Genomic DNA, 14,560 nt, shown 5'->3' with positions numbered 1-14,560 from the left:
ACTGTATTATTTCCTGCAATTTCAGCTGTTAACTTTATTTTTCTCTAAGTGTTTTTCTCCCCAGAAGAAGCTACAATGATGTTCTGCTGAGCTGTGGTGGCCTCATGGAGGGGGCTATCATCTTGAACACTGTTGCTAACCACTTAATCATTCTCCCTCTCCTGATAACACTTTACTTTCTTTGACATTGAATGTGCTACTACTAGTTTACCCGTTTAATTATAGATTCACTAGGATAAATACAATAAAGTTTATCTCTCACCAAATAGAAACGTTACTTGGTGTGTGTGTGTGTGTGTGTGTGTGTGTGTGTGTGTGTGTGTGTGTGTGTGTGTGTGTGTGTGTGTGTGTGTGTGTGTGTGTGTGTGTGTGTGTGTGTGCGTGCGCGCACTCTGTCTTCTTGATCCTCAGCGAATTGGATGGCTGCTTATACTGAGCCAGGATCCTCTGGAGGTTTCTTCCTGTTAAAAGGGAGTTTTACTCTCCACTGTCGCTGCACGCTTGCTTAGTATGAGGATTGCTGTAAAGTCAACGTCTAGTGTCAGTGACTCAATGCAATTTGCTGTGTTCCTTATATAGGACACGTTTTTCTGATTGGCTTAATGAATTGACCTGTATTGGAATATTTATTATATGAAGTGCCTTGAGACGACTCATGTCGTGATTTGGCGCTAAATAAAAAATAATAATAAAATAAAATAAAAGATGTAAATTGCACAGCTAAAACGAGACACCATCAAAAAGGGAGATGGAATAAAATTAGGCTTTGTGTAACTAAATCAGGCTGTTGTAGCCCCTTTGTAGAAAGTACTGGTTTTGAATCAGTGACTGAAAAAATAGCTGATTTGTTTTAATCAATACATTTCAAAAAGCTTCAAGTGAATATTTCATATTTCTTGTTTTCAGTGACTTTAGTTTAATTTACAGTTAAATAACAAGTAAACAATAAAGAAGACCAGTTAGCATTAAAACATCTCTTCATCATCGCTAACATGGTTGTGGTGATGAGCCACATGCATGAGCACATTTACATCCTAGATCTGAGTTATTTTGCTCCTTCTGCCTGTCTCACTGTGATGGGAGCTTTAGGTTTCACAAACCATGACCCCAGAGGGACGCCATCGCTTCAAGCTGCTGTAAGTCTCAGACTCGCTCGTTATACAATCTGCTTCATCCTCAGTAGGGTCTAGCAGTCAGGAACACCCTGGACAAGTCTCCCATCCATCAAAGAGGCACACGCAGGGGCAGAGTCACTAATTAACCCCACCCAGTCTTCTAACTAGAATATAGTAAATTGGTGGTGGATTTATTCGTGTGTTTTCTTTTTAATGTTGACTGAATGGAAAACAATAGACTAGATTTAATTCATTTTAACTGTAGTGTTTAATTATTGACACTAGATGGTGGTGTTGCTCCATATTTTGCTGCTTCTCTGAACTGCTGATTGGATCAACAGTTTGACTTTTAACAGCATAAATTAGGTTTAACCAAAATTTTAAACATGACTAAGCTGTTTGTGAGATGCTATTTTTCTTTTTAGGAGAGTAAATCTCAGAATCAAAAATGAATTTACAGACATAAGAATCATGAGAAAAGAGCTTACCTCAAAAGTAAGCATATACATAAAATTATCCATGTTTTTATTTTTAAATTGTTTTATTTGTACATTCTACCATCTGAAGCCCACTGAGACCACCTGGAGCGGTTTACGTCGTGGGCTGTCAGAAAGTCGAGGCCCGAACCAATCCAGGTGAGAAGGACGCAAAACCCTAATGCTGCTGGGATTTTACCACAAGAGCAGGTAAACAATGCATTGTTTACTGTTCTGTGCGACAAAGGCTTTCTGTTTGGCCAGATGACCTCACGATCACTGAAAAAAATCGGTGTCTCAAGCTTTGGTTTGAGCAAACTTCTGCTTAAACTTTGGTCAAACTATTCCTTTTTTATGAATTACAGAAAAAGATCAAGGAGGAGGTTTGAGGCAGTTTTACAATGACGAAGAAAACAACACAAAAATATTTTGTACGTGTTCGACTATAAAACACAAAGACAGTGGTGGCGCCAAGGGGGCGCTAGAGGGCGCTATAGCTACCCCTGGATTAGTCATTGCACCCCCATAGCACCCCAAGTAAATATTAGATTTTATTTTTATAATTTAATTTTAATTTCACGTGTGGATGTGATAATATTTCACATGAAAAACAAAAATAATCAGTAAATTATCATATAGATAGTAAAAACTTAAACCAAAACAGGAAATTGATGTTAACCTTTGACCTCATTTTCCACCTGCGAACCGATGCTGGCGAAGGAGTGAAAGGTAGAGCTAGTGGTAAAATGGATCGGTTTTTGTTACCCAAATTTCCACAGGTGCAGTCAGAAACGAATGAATCTTTGGAAGTGATCTCAGACCCACAAAAACCTACGGATCTGGATGAAGAGAGTCAAACCTCAACCGCCGCAGCAGTCGAGGGTTTTGCCGCTGGAAATGCTAACGCTAACGTTAGCTAACCTTGCAACACCATATACGGGTTTCTGTGTGGCTGTATTTGTTTATGATTTCATGGTCAGCGATTGTTCATATGTTTATGATGTATATTAATGATTGTTTCAGGTGTTGTTGAGGTTTTGTGCACGCATGTGTATCTGCTAGTGTTGAAGGTGTTTTAGAGAACAATAGGTACGCATGACCACTTCCTTCATAGCACCCTCAATAAAAAGACTAGCTCCTTCATAGCACCTGCAGAAAAACAATTCTGGAGCCGCCACTGCACAACGCTAAAACAATTTCTTTTATTGACCTATTGAGTAATGGGTTCATACATTTGTTTATGTTTGCATAACCCCTTTTCTCCTCATATTGGTCTTGGAGCAACTGGAACACATCTGTCTGGGATCATTGACAGTGGGACCTCGTGAGACTCAAAACAAGATGTGTTTGAGGTCCTAGCAGGAGTCTGGGTTCTGTGCCAACGTGAGATTACAGCCCGGAGCCTCTGAATGCTGCCTTTGTTTCCTCCACAGATCCACGTGGAGGCTTCAGTGGGACCTGCTTCTGCCTCCCGTAAAGAACATGACACCCAAAGGCTCCCAATACTGGATAAAGTAAAATAACTGGATGTGTAATGTATAAAGTGTTCTGGCCTTCTAACTGCCAGAACAGTCTTCAGCCATGATGATCAATGATGTTTCAAGGCTGCAGAAAATTTGTTATAATGGAGGATAATCATTCTAATTCATTGTTATTCGATGCATAACACTAAGAAAGTATGGTGACTTTATTTAAACACTTTATTTTTTCAATATTTATCATTTTTCTTTCTGTATTTGTCACTTTTCATTTCAAAGCGTGGACCGTCTTGCACTTAAAAAACAGCTTAAACCCCTTTTATTTAAAGCTGCCTTTACATAGATCTTTTGTTTTTGTATTTTAACTCACAATTATAATCATCCTTCATTTGTTTTATGATTTAGTTTTTCTGATTTTAACCTGTTTTTAGAGATCATTATGATTTCATGACTTTATGATTTATTTTGTTAAAGCACTTTGTGATGCTATATCTGTGATGAGTTAGCCTAGTGAACTAGACCAAATTCTTGCTTTGCACAGAATAAATAATACATTTATTTAGTCTGGCTTGCCAGACTAGTGATGAGTGCTATATAAACAAAAAAAATCTTACATCATTACTGAAGATGCAGCTCCAACAAGACAATTTCTGCAAGAACGATGCGTAAACATCTTATTTTACAACACTATATAAACTATATAATAGCACAATGTTGCCTTCATCATTCTGGCTAACCGCTCATTAGTCCTTTAGGTGTGTAATTTTCGTGCAACTACGTGATTATATCTTACAACGGCTTGCCTTCGCACCGAATTACTGCAGTCCGCTGTGAACGTAACGGACCGCGGTGACGTCACGATCCGCTGCTTTTTGCTCCGTGGGCCTCGCTGTGATCGAGAGCGGACACATTTTACTCCACAAAGAAAAGAAAATCCCCCGAAAGCTTCCTCCCAGCATCACCTCGCTGCCGTGGGACACAGACGAAGCCAGCATGGGCAACTGTCAGGTGGGAGTAATGTCCGCCACTTTGCAGACGCACTTTTTCTTCTTTATTTTTATTTTTTCAGCCAAATCTCATCTGTCATCAGTGTGGGTTTGGTCGGCAGGACTCAGGAGACTGTCGCATCAGGGAACCTGATGGGTTGGATGAGCTTGTTCAGATTTACTTTAAAAAGTCTGTTTCTTTAAGAGAAAAAAGCGACATCGGACTCCAGTCTAGGGGGATGGGGGTGGGTGGGAGTGGGGGAGGGTGCTTGTGCAGTTGTGCTTCTTTTTTTTCCCACACTTAAACCTTTTTTGTCATTTAAGAAAAAAGGAAAAGCCAAACATGAACAACCCTACTTCTATCTGTGATCTTTTAACATCGCCCTGGATTTCCCTGATCTCTGACCTGCCCATTTCTTCACATCCACCAGACCCACTAGTTTTTTTTAAGTGTCTTGACCCTGATTTCCTCAACCAAAGCCTCATTTCTCCCCATCCTGCCTCATCCACTCTTCTTTTAATCAGTGGTGCCCGTTGAAGTTAAATTGTGGGGCCCCGACACATATTTGGTCCTTGTGATAACTGGGATAGTTTAACTTGTAGAGATGCATTGCATGCCCCTACATTGTTTCCCTTAAACATCATGCAGCAAACACATTTACCTCAAGTTTGAGAAACGAGCATTACAGGGAAAAAATATTTGAATATTTTTTTCAGAATGTATTGTTCATTTTGCCTGTTACTGTCTTAGGGTTTGCAAAATTATTATAAATGCATTTATTAGCTTTTAATTAATGAATATGATTGTGTGGTTTGTGTGGCCAACTTTACATCACGTCTCTCTGCAGCCAACAGTTTTTCCTTATGAGGACTTTGACGTGGTTGCAGACATCAAGGCCATCCGTAAAGCCTGCAAAGGGTTCGGTAGGTTAAATACGATCAAATGTTCCTGAGTGATTCCTATGAACTTGAGTCGTGAATTATTATTCTGTCTCTTCATTTCAGGAACTGATGAGAAGGCCATTATTGACATCCTGGCCAACCGCAGCACCGCCCAGCGTCAGGAAATCAAACAGGCTTATTTTGAGAAGTACGACGACGTGAGTCTCACTCAACATGAAATTAAATATGTTGTCATTTGAAGCCTGCCTATGTTTTATAAGTTCGTCTACTTTTCTGGCTGCAGGAGCTGGTGGATAAGTTGAAGAGTGAACTTTCAGGGAATTTCGAGAAGGCCATTCTCGCCTTGCTCGACCCACCGGTCATCTACGCTGTGAAGGAGCTCAGGAAGGCCATGAAAGGACCGGGTACAGATGAGGACGTCCTGGTGGAAATCCTCTGCACCGCCACCAATGCTGTAGGCACCGACTTGTGTTTTTTTACAGCTACAATCCAGAAAGTTAGAAGTTAAAAGAGTGCGTCACATTTTATTGCGTTTATTGTGCCTACATTTGTTTTAACAGGACATTGCCATGTTCAAGGAGTGCTACTTTCAGGGTAGGTGGTGTTTTATTTCAGCAGCTTACTGACTGGGCTTATTAGGATGGACCAACTGTATATGGAAGTATTTCCTGTGATTGCACCAGGAACTCTTGAGGAAATAACTAAGGGTGACTCATTTAGGCTGCGTTGTATTTTTGTTCCTAATCCTGGTCACACCTTGTTTAGTCAAGGCCCATTCTGCACCAATTTCCCCTCGACCATCGTACAAGTCCTACGCTGATTTTGTAGTGCTTAAATGTATTCATAATAAATGTATTATTTATTATTTATAAATGTACTAATGTATTTCGAGGCAGTTTAGTTCATGCGATGAAACACTTTGATGGACACTCTGCTTGTGGCCCTGGAGGACCAGGACTGGACAAACCTGGGAGGGTTATTAAATATGAGTGAACAGCAGGGCAGTCGTTTCCACGGTTCTAAACCTGCTAGTTAGATAATGATACGGATTTGCTCCAAAGACTCTGAATCTGTCCTGCTACAGGAACCGTGGTTGCTTTCAGGAAAAGGAGGAATGTTGTTTATTAAAGGTTTCCACGCTATCGGTTATTATGAGCGTTCTAGGTTTGACCTGCTTCTGTTTGCTCACTGAAAGTCTCATTGGAACAATGGGTGCATTTATGACCCACATTTAAATCATTCATTATTTAGATATTTTATGCTAATCAAGCTAATTTTGGCGCTTTGTGAGCATACACTCATTTCTTTAAATGTGTTGTGGTCTCTAGAGAAAAAAAGCTCTGGCGTGGCTGTTTCAGGAAGCAGAAGTTAGTCGAAGAAGAAGGTAGAGGAAAACCGCAGGATTTGAAGTCTTGCTTATTATTTCTCATTAGTGATGTGTCGGTCGCGAACGAACCGGCTCTAAGAGCCGGCTCTATGAAGTGAACGACGGGAGCCGGCTCGTCATTGGGAGCCGTCACCCTCCCTCCCCTCCCCTCTCCCCTCTTGCTTTGGTGAAAGCATCAGGCGATTGGTCAAAATGTGTAACTGCGTGTCCAGACTGTCCACACACAGAGCAGTAGGGGCGGGGAAGAGGGAGGATCAGACTCAGATACACAGCAGAGCACATGCAGGCGGAGGGAGACGAGAGGGAATGAGGAGGAAAAAGGTGAGCGAGAGAAGAGAGTGTGACGAAGACGGTGAGAAAATGAGCGACAGCAGTCGGAAAGTTGAGATTTCTTAAATCCATATAAATGATAAATATTTGATATGTTGCATTTTTTTACATTAGTAAATCATTTTACATGTAGTTTTGCATTATTTTTGGTGGTAAATATACTTTACGCAACAGAAAATCTGAGGAGCCACTTGGGAGCCGAAAGAGCCGGCTCTTTTTGGTGAGTTGAGCCAAAAGAACCGGCTCTCTAAAAAGAGCCGTAATTCCCATCACTATTTCTCATGACATGCTAACATCTCGGCTCTAATTAGCTAACATCAATGCAACTCTCAGCCGTTTCTGTTCTCTCTTCTTTTTTGGAGTAAACAGGGTATCCGCGGGTCCTTAAAAAGTCTTAAATTAGCTTTTCCTAATTCAAGGCCTTAAAAGTCCTTAAAAATGACAAATAATCCTTAAATCCAGTTTCCAAAGGTCTTAAATGACCAAAGACCCAATAAACAAGATTCTTTTGTTTCTATAAAAATTTCGTGAATTTCTTGTTAGTGTTCAGCATTTTTTGTGTATGATATTGGCGTAAGCGGAACCATATGCAGTCAATTGGTTGTGAAAGGGGGCTATTTACCAGTTTAATGGTAACTGGATGGCTAATCCCACGTTCGCGACGTGGTTAGCACCGGCTCCAGGCAATAGCTGGAAATTATCGCTTAAATTAAATTTTTAAAATAGCTTAAATTTGGTCAAAGTGGCCTTAAAAAAGGTCTTAAAAAGTCTTAAATTTGGCTCCCTTAACCCTGCAGATACCCTGGGTAAAAATTCATCACTGATGTTGATCTCCACAAATAACTCAAGCCTGAACGTGTTCTGCCATATTGTGGAGTTGCTAATGCTAATGATTAGCTTCTACTAGCCGAAACGCGCCCCCTGTTCTCTCCTGGCCGCTAAATCAGAACAGGCTTCCGGGGCGCAAGCCAAGATGGGTGAGTCCATGAATGCTAATATTTACCTGTGATGTAGAAGTGACTGGCTTTTTCTGACCCAACCGTTCCCCTGACTATTTTATTTTGGCAGCTAATACAGGAAATGAGGGTTGTGTATTATCAATTTAATCAATTTCCCTCTGGGATTAATAAAGTATTTTTTGAATAGTATTTAATTGAATTGTGGTGGCTCGTTAAACTTCACTGAGTTTTAGCAGTTGTTTGGCAAAAGTTGGAACATTTGGCAAAAATATGATGTGACTTTTTCGGTTTGACAAAAAAAATTCCTGCATTCAAACAAAACTTCAGCCATGTTTTGTGACCTGCAGCAGAACATAATAAATACTATAAATTAGCACAAATCAGAAATTTGGCTAGTTGTCTGGGCAAGTTCAGATATTTTCACATTCACTATTTTTGAGTGTTTCTGATAAAACAGGCGGTGTTTATTCATCATACAAACTGACAATTCATCTTGTTTTGATCTGTTTTCAGTGCACGAACGTGATCTGGAGGCAGATGTAGAGGGAGACACGAGTGGGGAGGTTAGAAACCTTCTCACAGCTCTTCTGCAGGTGAGCAGCTCTTAAGTTTCCCCTGCACTCGTGTAACTAAACTCCTCCCATCAGCCCCCACTCTGAATCCGAGCTCACTCTCCCTTTAAACACACGCATCCTGGATGCTTTCCAGACGCCTGCTCATTAGCAAAACATCCATCAGCTAGACAGACACCTGACTGCCAAGCTGCTCTTCTTTCCAGGGAACCAGAGATGAAAGTTACGAGGTGGACGAGGATCTGGCTGAATCAGACGCCACCGCCCTGTTTGAGGTTTACACACATTCACGTTATAACCTCTAGTTACATTTATGCACCCTGAGACATAATGATATGTGCTCATCTCATGCAGGCTGGTGAGGGTCGCTTTGGGACTGATGAGTCTACTTTCAGTTACATCTTGGCCTCCAGAAATCACCTGCAGCTCCAGGCCATGTTCAAGATATACGAGCAGGTGTTTCAACACAGACCAGATGGATCCATTTACAGAATATGACACATCTCAATTTCAGCTGCATTAATCAGTTTCTAACTATAAACCTAAAATGACACTAAAGTCTGAGTTATTTCCTCCCGAAGCTCTCTGGAACTGAAATCCTGGACGCTATTGAGAGCGAGACCTCCGGAACACTAAAAAAATGCTACGTTGCTCTTGGTACGTTTAACAAGAAGAAGAAGTGTCCGAAGAGTCGTACCTGCAGTCAGTTCTGCCGTTAAATCCAACGTTTTCTTTCTGCCACAGTGAGAATTGCTAAAAACCCCCAGCTTTACTTCGCCCGTCGTCTCCATGATGCGATGGCAGGAGCAGGAACTGACGAGGACACGCTCATCCGGATCATCACGTGTCGCTGTGAGGTGAGTTTACTAAAGAAAATTTCATTCTAAATGTTCACGGTTATTTTCAGTTTGTGACAAACAACCGTTTTCAGTTAGCCTGGCAAGCCAGACCAGTTAAATATATTATTATTCTGGCAACGCTCCATTGACGGTTCTTGGTCGTGAGGTGGGTTCTACCGTTGTCTTTCAAACAATCTCCGCATGCTACTGGACAACGAACAACGTGGCACGTAAACGAGGCAGTCCACTGTTGAAGAAGGCAAAAATACATCCTTTTTCTAAATAAATGACTTAAATACATCGATCTGCTGCTGATTCTAATAAGGCCCAAGTCCAAATAGTCCCAAATTGATGTAAAAGCCTTTTCTAATGAGCTGTCGCCATCTTGCTCAACTCCGTCGCAACATCCTGCCCAACAGACGAATAGAGAGCCCTGATTGGCCCACAAAGCCAATAGAGTGCTGTGATTGGCCTACAGTGGTGGACTGAATCAGACTGTCGGATTGAAACCCCAATAGAGATTGGGGCTGCGGAGGTTCCAGTGGAGTGTTCCTAGACCAAAGTTTGCAAAGCAAGAATTTGGCCTGGTTCACGAGGCTACCATTTAGGTATTTTATTAGTAAAAAAATTATGTTGTAATATTGTTGGTTTACAGTGAGTTTTTGCAAGTAAACACTGGCTGAGATAAAAAGTTCTCAAGTTCACGCGATACTGCAGAGCCGCGTCAGCCAACACAACCCTACAGCATCCAGAGCCTTAAAGAGCAAGTCACCCCCTACCAGTGTATTACTCCACTTACACTTCCTGCTTAAAAAATGCAACAAATGCTCTTGCCTAGCAGACGGAGAGGGCAGAGTCGCTAACAATACACACACACAGGCTCACAACGACATTGTGACATCACATGGTACCAGCTAACATCCTAGGGTACCTCTTAGCCAATAGCGATGGCAGATTTTAATTCAAATGCAGTGCAGAGTTTTTTCCTGACAGCGGCACAACTCTGACAGGTTTAAGCAGAAAATTCACATTTTAACTAAAATTCAATTAAGTGCAAAACTATTGACGACACGTGTCTGCAGCACGATTAGACACGCATTTATGTAGTTTATCAGAAAAAAAAGTTGATTTGGGGGTGACTTGCTCTTTAAGGAACTCCAGGCGGGTCTCATCCACCCCTGGAGCCTTGCCACCTAGGAGCTTTCTAACCACCTCAGTGACCTCAGCACCAGAGATTAGAGAGTCCAACCCAAAGTGCCAAAGCTCCTCTTCCTCACTGGAGGACGTGCTGGTGAGCTTGAGGAAGTCTTCCAAGTATTCTGCCCACCGTTCCACAACGTCCTGAGTCAGCAGCACACCTTCACCACTGTAAAGAGTACTGGTAGCTCACTGCTTTCCCTTCCTGAGGCGCTGGATGGTGGACCTGAATCTCCTCAAAGCCGTACGGAAGTCTTGCTCTATGCTCTCACCGAACTCCTCCCACCCCTGGGTTATGACTCTGACCACCAGAACTGCATTCCACTTGGACTGCCGGTACCAAAAGCCAGAAGCAAAGTCATGATTTTCTAAGTTATTATTACATGTGATATCCATATTACTGGGGTACCGCAGCTATTGTTAGGTTTGTGTTATAGTAGAAGTCCTTTAGTCCCGGAGGAACATTTGTGTCCAGAGGTAACGGATTCTGTGACGTAAGGCGCTGTTGAACACCAAAACGATTCAGAAACTCATTAAAAATCCACTTCATTATCAACCCCACAGATAAAAGCAGTTTGCTCAACAAATAGATAATTAAATGATGTTTTTTTTCTAACAGTTTGATTTGGAGACCATCAAAGACTTGTACCTGGAGAAGTACGACGTGTCTCTGAAGGACGCCATCAGAGATGAGTGCAGCGGGGACTTCAAGCGCCTCCTGCTGGCTCTCTGCCACTAGAAGCTGCAGCAGTTCTGCGTCTAACAAACTAACTCAGTCCTTGTAAGGCATTACGTAGGAGCAGGAGGGTGCTGAAGTGCAGGAGCTATTCACTTCTCATAAAGGGCCCATCGGTGTGTCATACTGTCTACAACAGTCATATTTTAGCAACAATTCTCACAGATAAAACAGCTTTCTACATGTAAACAATGCCTTAGCCCCCACTTACGTCTGTAAAAGGCCTTTACTGTTGGAATGAATTTATTCAGCCTTTTCCTCCTCTGTGCCCTTAAAAGTGAAGAAACAACGCTCATCTGGGTCGTGGTGCTGGATAAAAGATTGCATAAAGAGGAACTAAATCCGCACACTTCAATCCGCAATAATATAATATTTCTTTTTCTCAAGCTTTCGGTCAAAAGACCTTCATCAGGAATTGTGCATGCTCGTGCAGAGAGTTCCTAGTCAAGGAGAACAGCTGCTGTAAAACACCTGTGCTAATTCCACACAGCAAAGCATTATGGGGGATGGAGTCCCATTTACAAAACATAGTGCGCTGGCACAAGAAGCTCACAGAATGGCCGTGTTTGAGAGGAGCCAGTTCTGCGCAGATTAGACCAGCGGTGATCGGCGAGCAGTGCATGCCGGTTAGATTCGTGTCCGACTTGATGCCGACTTGCTCTGACGTCATGCATACGTAGGCAACGATAACCTCGTGAGATCATGGCGGCTGCAGATTTTGGAGCAAGGTGCTGCAGTTGCTCTCCACCGGCTGCAAAACCTAGAGCATGACGGGAAACGCCTGGCTCTCACCTATCTAATGGGCCATTCCCATCTGTACCGGGTCGGCCCGGGCCGGGTAGCGTAGGTTGTTTACATATCTGGGTGGGCTGGTATTTTTCCGGGCCAACCAAGGCTCATTCTCAGCCCTCTTCTCGAGGGGGTCTGCTTCAGGCCGACCAGGGCCAACACACCCACTGCTGACAGCAAATTCACACCTTCCATTAGAGCAAGCCTCTGATTGGTGGGTAGAATCAGCCCACATGGGCTTAAGGCAAGGATGTGTGGAATCAACCGGGCCAGGCTGGGGCCGACTGGGGCTACCCGGCCCGGGCCGACCCGGTACAGATGGGAATGGCCCATAAGATCTGATTGGGTCACATTCTGATCCAAACATCCGGTGGTAGAACATGAAATGTTAGTAGGTCACATGTATTCTGTAAATCATGTAACGTTGATGATGACAACTATATAGGCCATGAAGAGGAATGTGATTTGTGTTCTTTTGTCACGTTTCCTATGAACACACTAAACCTACAGCTGATAACCTTTACTTATTATTACAGTCATGTCTTCATATACAATATATGATATCCACAAGCACGTGAGGATGTGTTTCGGCTGCTAACAGGCACCAGAATTAAAATAAAACATTAAACAAGTATGAACTCTAACGCGATATCTTCATCCGTCGTCACCCGCGAGCTACGCATGTAGGAAAATCTGTTCGACTCAAACGCCGGCTTTCAGCCACTCCCCCTGCTGCGTCCGTCTGCTCTCGTCTGTTTTCCAGGCGAGGCGCCGTTCTACTCGAACAGGCCAATCTTATAAAAACACTTCAAAATCATCTACCGAAGGAAGAGATGAACACATTGCAGGCATCAAGCTAAAAACGCCGTCATGGAGCAAGGCAATAATATATATAACAAATAACCCAACCATATATCTTTAGAGAAATAAAGACATTTCAAGATCCTAATTAAGACCAAATGGTCAAAGTGTATTTAAGGTGTAGATCCAGAATAGTTCGTTTTGACAAAGTTTTTTTTATCTGTGTTGCCTCCTCTACTAATCTGGATCGACACTTTAACCATTTGGTCTTAATGAGGATTTTGAAATGTCTGTATTTCTCTAAATATATATGGTTGGGTTATTTGTAGGGATGTGAATCTCAGAGCAACTCACGATTTGATTCGATTCCGATTCTTGGGGTGCCGATTCGATTCAGAATCGATTCTCGATTCTCAATTTAAATCGATTCACAATCAGTATTAACAAAGAGCATCAGCTCCTGGATGAACTACTTTGTTGTACAAGTTAGTTAAAGCTATGGGACATTTTTATTTGATGTTAAACTGGTCATGCTCCAAAAATGCAGATTTACAATGTAAACTAAAGTGATTCTAAAACCGTAAACAGAAACAATTTTTTGACCAAGAGTCAACATTTATTTTTGCTTACCTTGTAAAATATAACAAATCTGTAGTTACCCAACAGTAGCTTTGAAAGTAACACGGTCAAATACTTTAAGTATGTGTAGAAACTAGTTACATGAGTAATCCTGAGTACTCGTTTATAAACATAGAAAATAAATATGAGAATATCTCAAATTTCTGAGTATGGAAAAAAATTACATTCAAGTGCCCTCTTATCAGCAGATTCAAACATAAATCATCTCAGTTTATGGGACCACAAAAGTAATCAGAGTACTGACTCTCCTAACAAAGATCAAAAAAGTGCATCTCAAACCTGTAACATGCCAAATATTTGAGTTCTTGGAATCGACTCTGAACCTTTGTGAATCGATTCTGAATCTTTATAAATAAGAATCCCGATTCAGACTTGAATCGATTTTTTTCAGCACCTCTAGTTATTTGTTATATATATTATTGCCTTGCTCCATGATGGCTTTTTTTTAGCTTGGGTTAGGGTTTTAGCTTGATGCCTGCAATGTGTTCATCTCTTCCTTCTGTAGATGATTTTGAAGTGTTTTTATAAGATTCTGTAAGCTTCTTGTGCCAGTGCCCCATGTTTTGTAAATGGGACTCCATCCCCCATAATGCTTTGCTGTGTGGAATTAGCACAGGTGTTTTACATCAGCTGTTCTCCTTAACTAGGAACTCTCTGCATGAGCATGCACAATTCCCGATGAAGGTCTTTTGACCGAAAGCTTGAGAAGAAGAAATATTATATTATCGCAGAATGAAGTGTGCGGACTTAGTTCCCGTCCTCCGTGCCCTAAAGCACTGTTATTCTTCTCTGCTGCTATGACGAAATGCAATTAGTCCACATGCCTTTAGGTTTTAAGTGCAAATGTCAGTTTTTACTGTCAATGAAGGAATGTTACGAAGGATATGCAATCAATTCTCCAAAGTGTTTTCGCAATGGTCCACACGAGTTTCTGTAGTTTATCAGCTGCTTGTTTGATGTTGCGTTTTTACCTTACGTTATCCTTATTTTGTATTTTATTACTAACAGAATAATACAGTAATATATAACATTATAGAGTTGAATGTTTTAGGTTACAAAGAGGTTATATGCTGAATAACATCTGAGAACTACAATGTTCAACACCCACATAATAAGATGTTTTGGTCGTATCTATAAATAGCAGCTTAGATTTGTTATTGACCACTATTTTCAACAAGTTCAACAGATACTTGTGAGATTTTAACAACCTAGACTATAGTCATTATCCTCCTTACAGCCGCCGTATTTAAATCTGACTGCTAATAAAGTTACACTGTGGCATCAGCGCTTCTGGTTTTATTCACTCGTTGATAATACCAACGCGTATTGTCATAAAGGTGGGAAACTTTTTCT

At 41.5% G+C, this 14,560-nt stretch overlaps 1 protein-coding gene across 1 annotated transcript; it reads left to right on the top strand.

Annotated features, from left to right (window-relative positions):
* The first annotated feature begins 2,342 nt into the window (after nucleotides 1-2,342).
* anxa13 (annexin A13) lies at nucleotides 2,343-14,491 on the top strand. The gene is made up of 11 exons (XM_015955460.3): nucleotides 2,343-4,077; nucleotides 4,904-4,979; nucleotides 5,061-5,155; nucleotides 5,242-5,412; nucleotides 5,519-5,552; nucleotides 8,148-8,227; nucleotides 8,413-8,481; nucleotides 8,561-8,662; nucleotides 8,788-8,863; nucleotides 8,951-9,063; nucleotides 10,862-14,491. The coding sequence occupies exons 1-11, from the start codon at nucleotides 4,063-4,065 to the stop codon at nucleotides 10,979-10,981; spliced, it is 951 nt and encodes a 316-aa protein (XP_015810946.1). The 5' UTR covers nucleotides 2,343-4,062; the 3' UTR covers nucleotides 10,982-14,491.
* The last annotated feature ends 69 nt before the right edge of the window (nucleotides 14,492-14,560 follow it).

This window comes from Nothobranchius furzeri, chromosome 7 (assembly GCF_043380555.1).
Source record: "Nothobranchius furzeri strain GRZ-AD chromosome 7, NfurGRZ-RIMD1, whole genome shotgun sequence".
Classification (NCBI taxonomy): domain Eukaryota; kingdom Metazoa; phylum Chordata; class Actinopteri; order Cyprinodontiformes; family Nothobranchiidae; genus Nothobranchius; species Nothobranchius furzeri.
The sequence above is the reverse complement of the archived record's forward strand: the minus strand, read 5'-3'. Positions and strand labels throughout refer to the sequence as shown.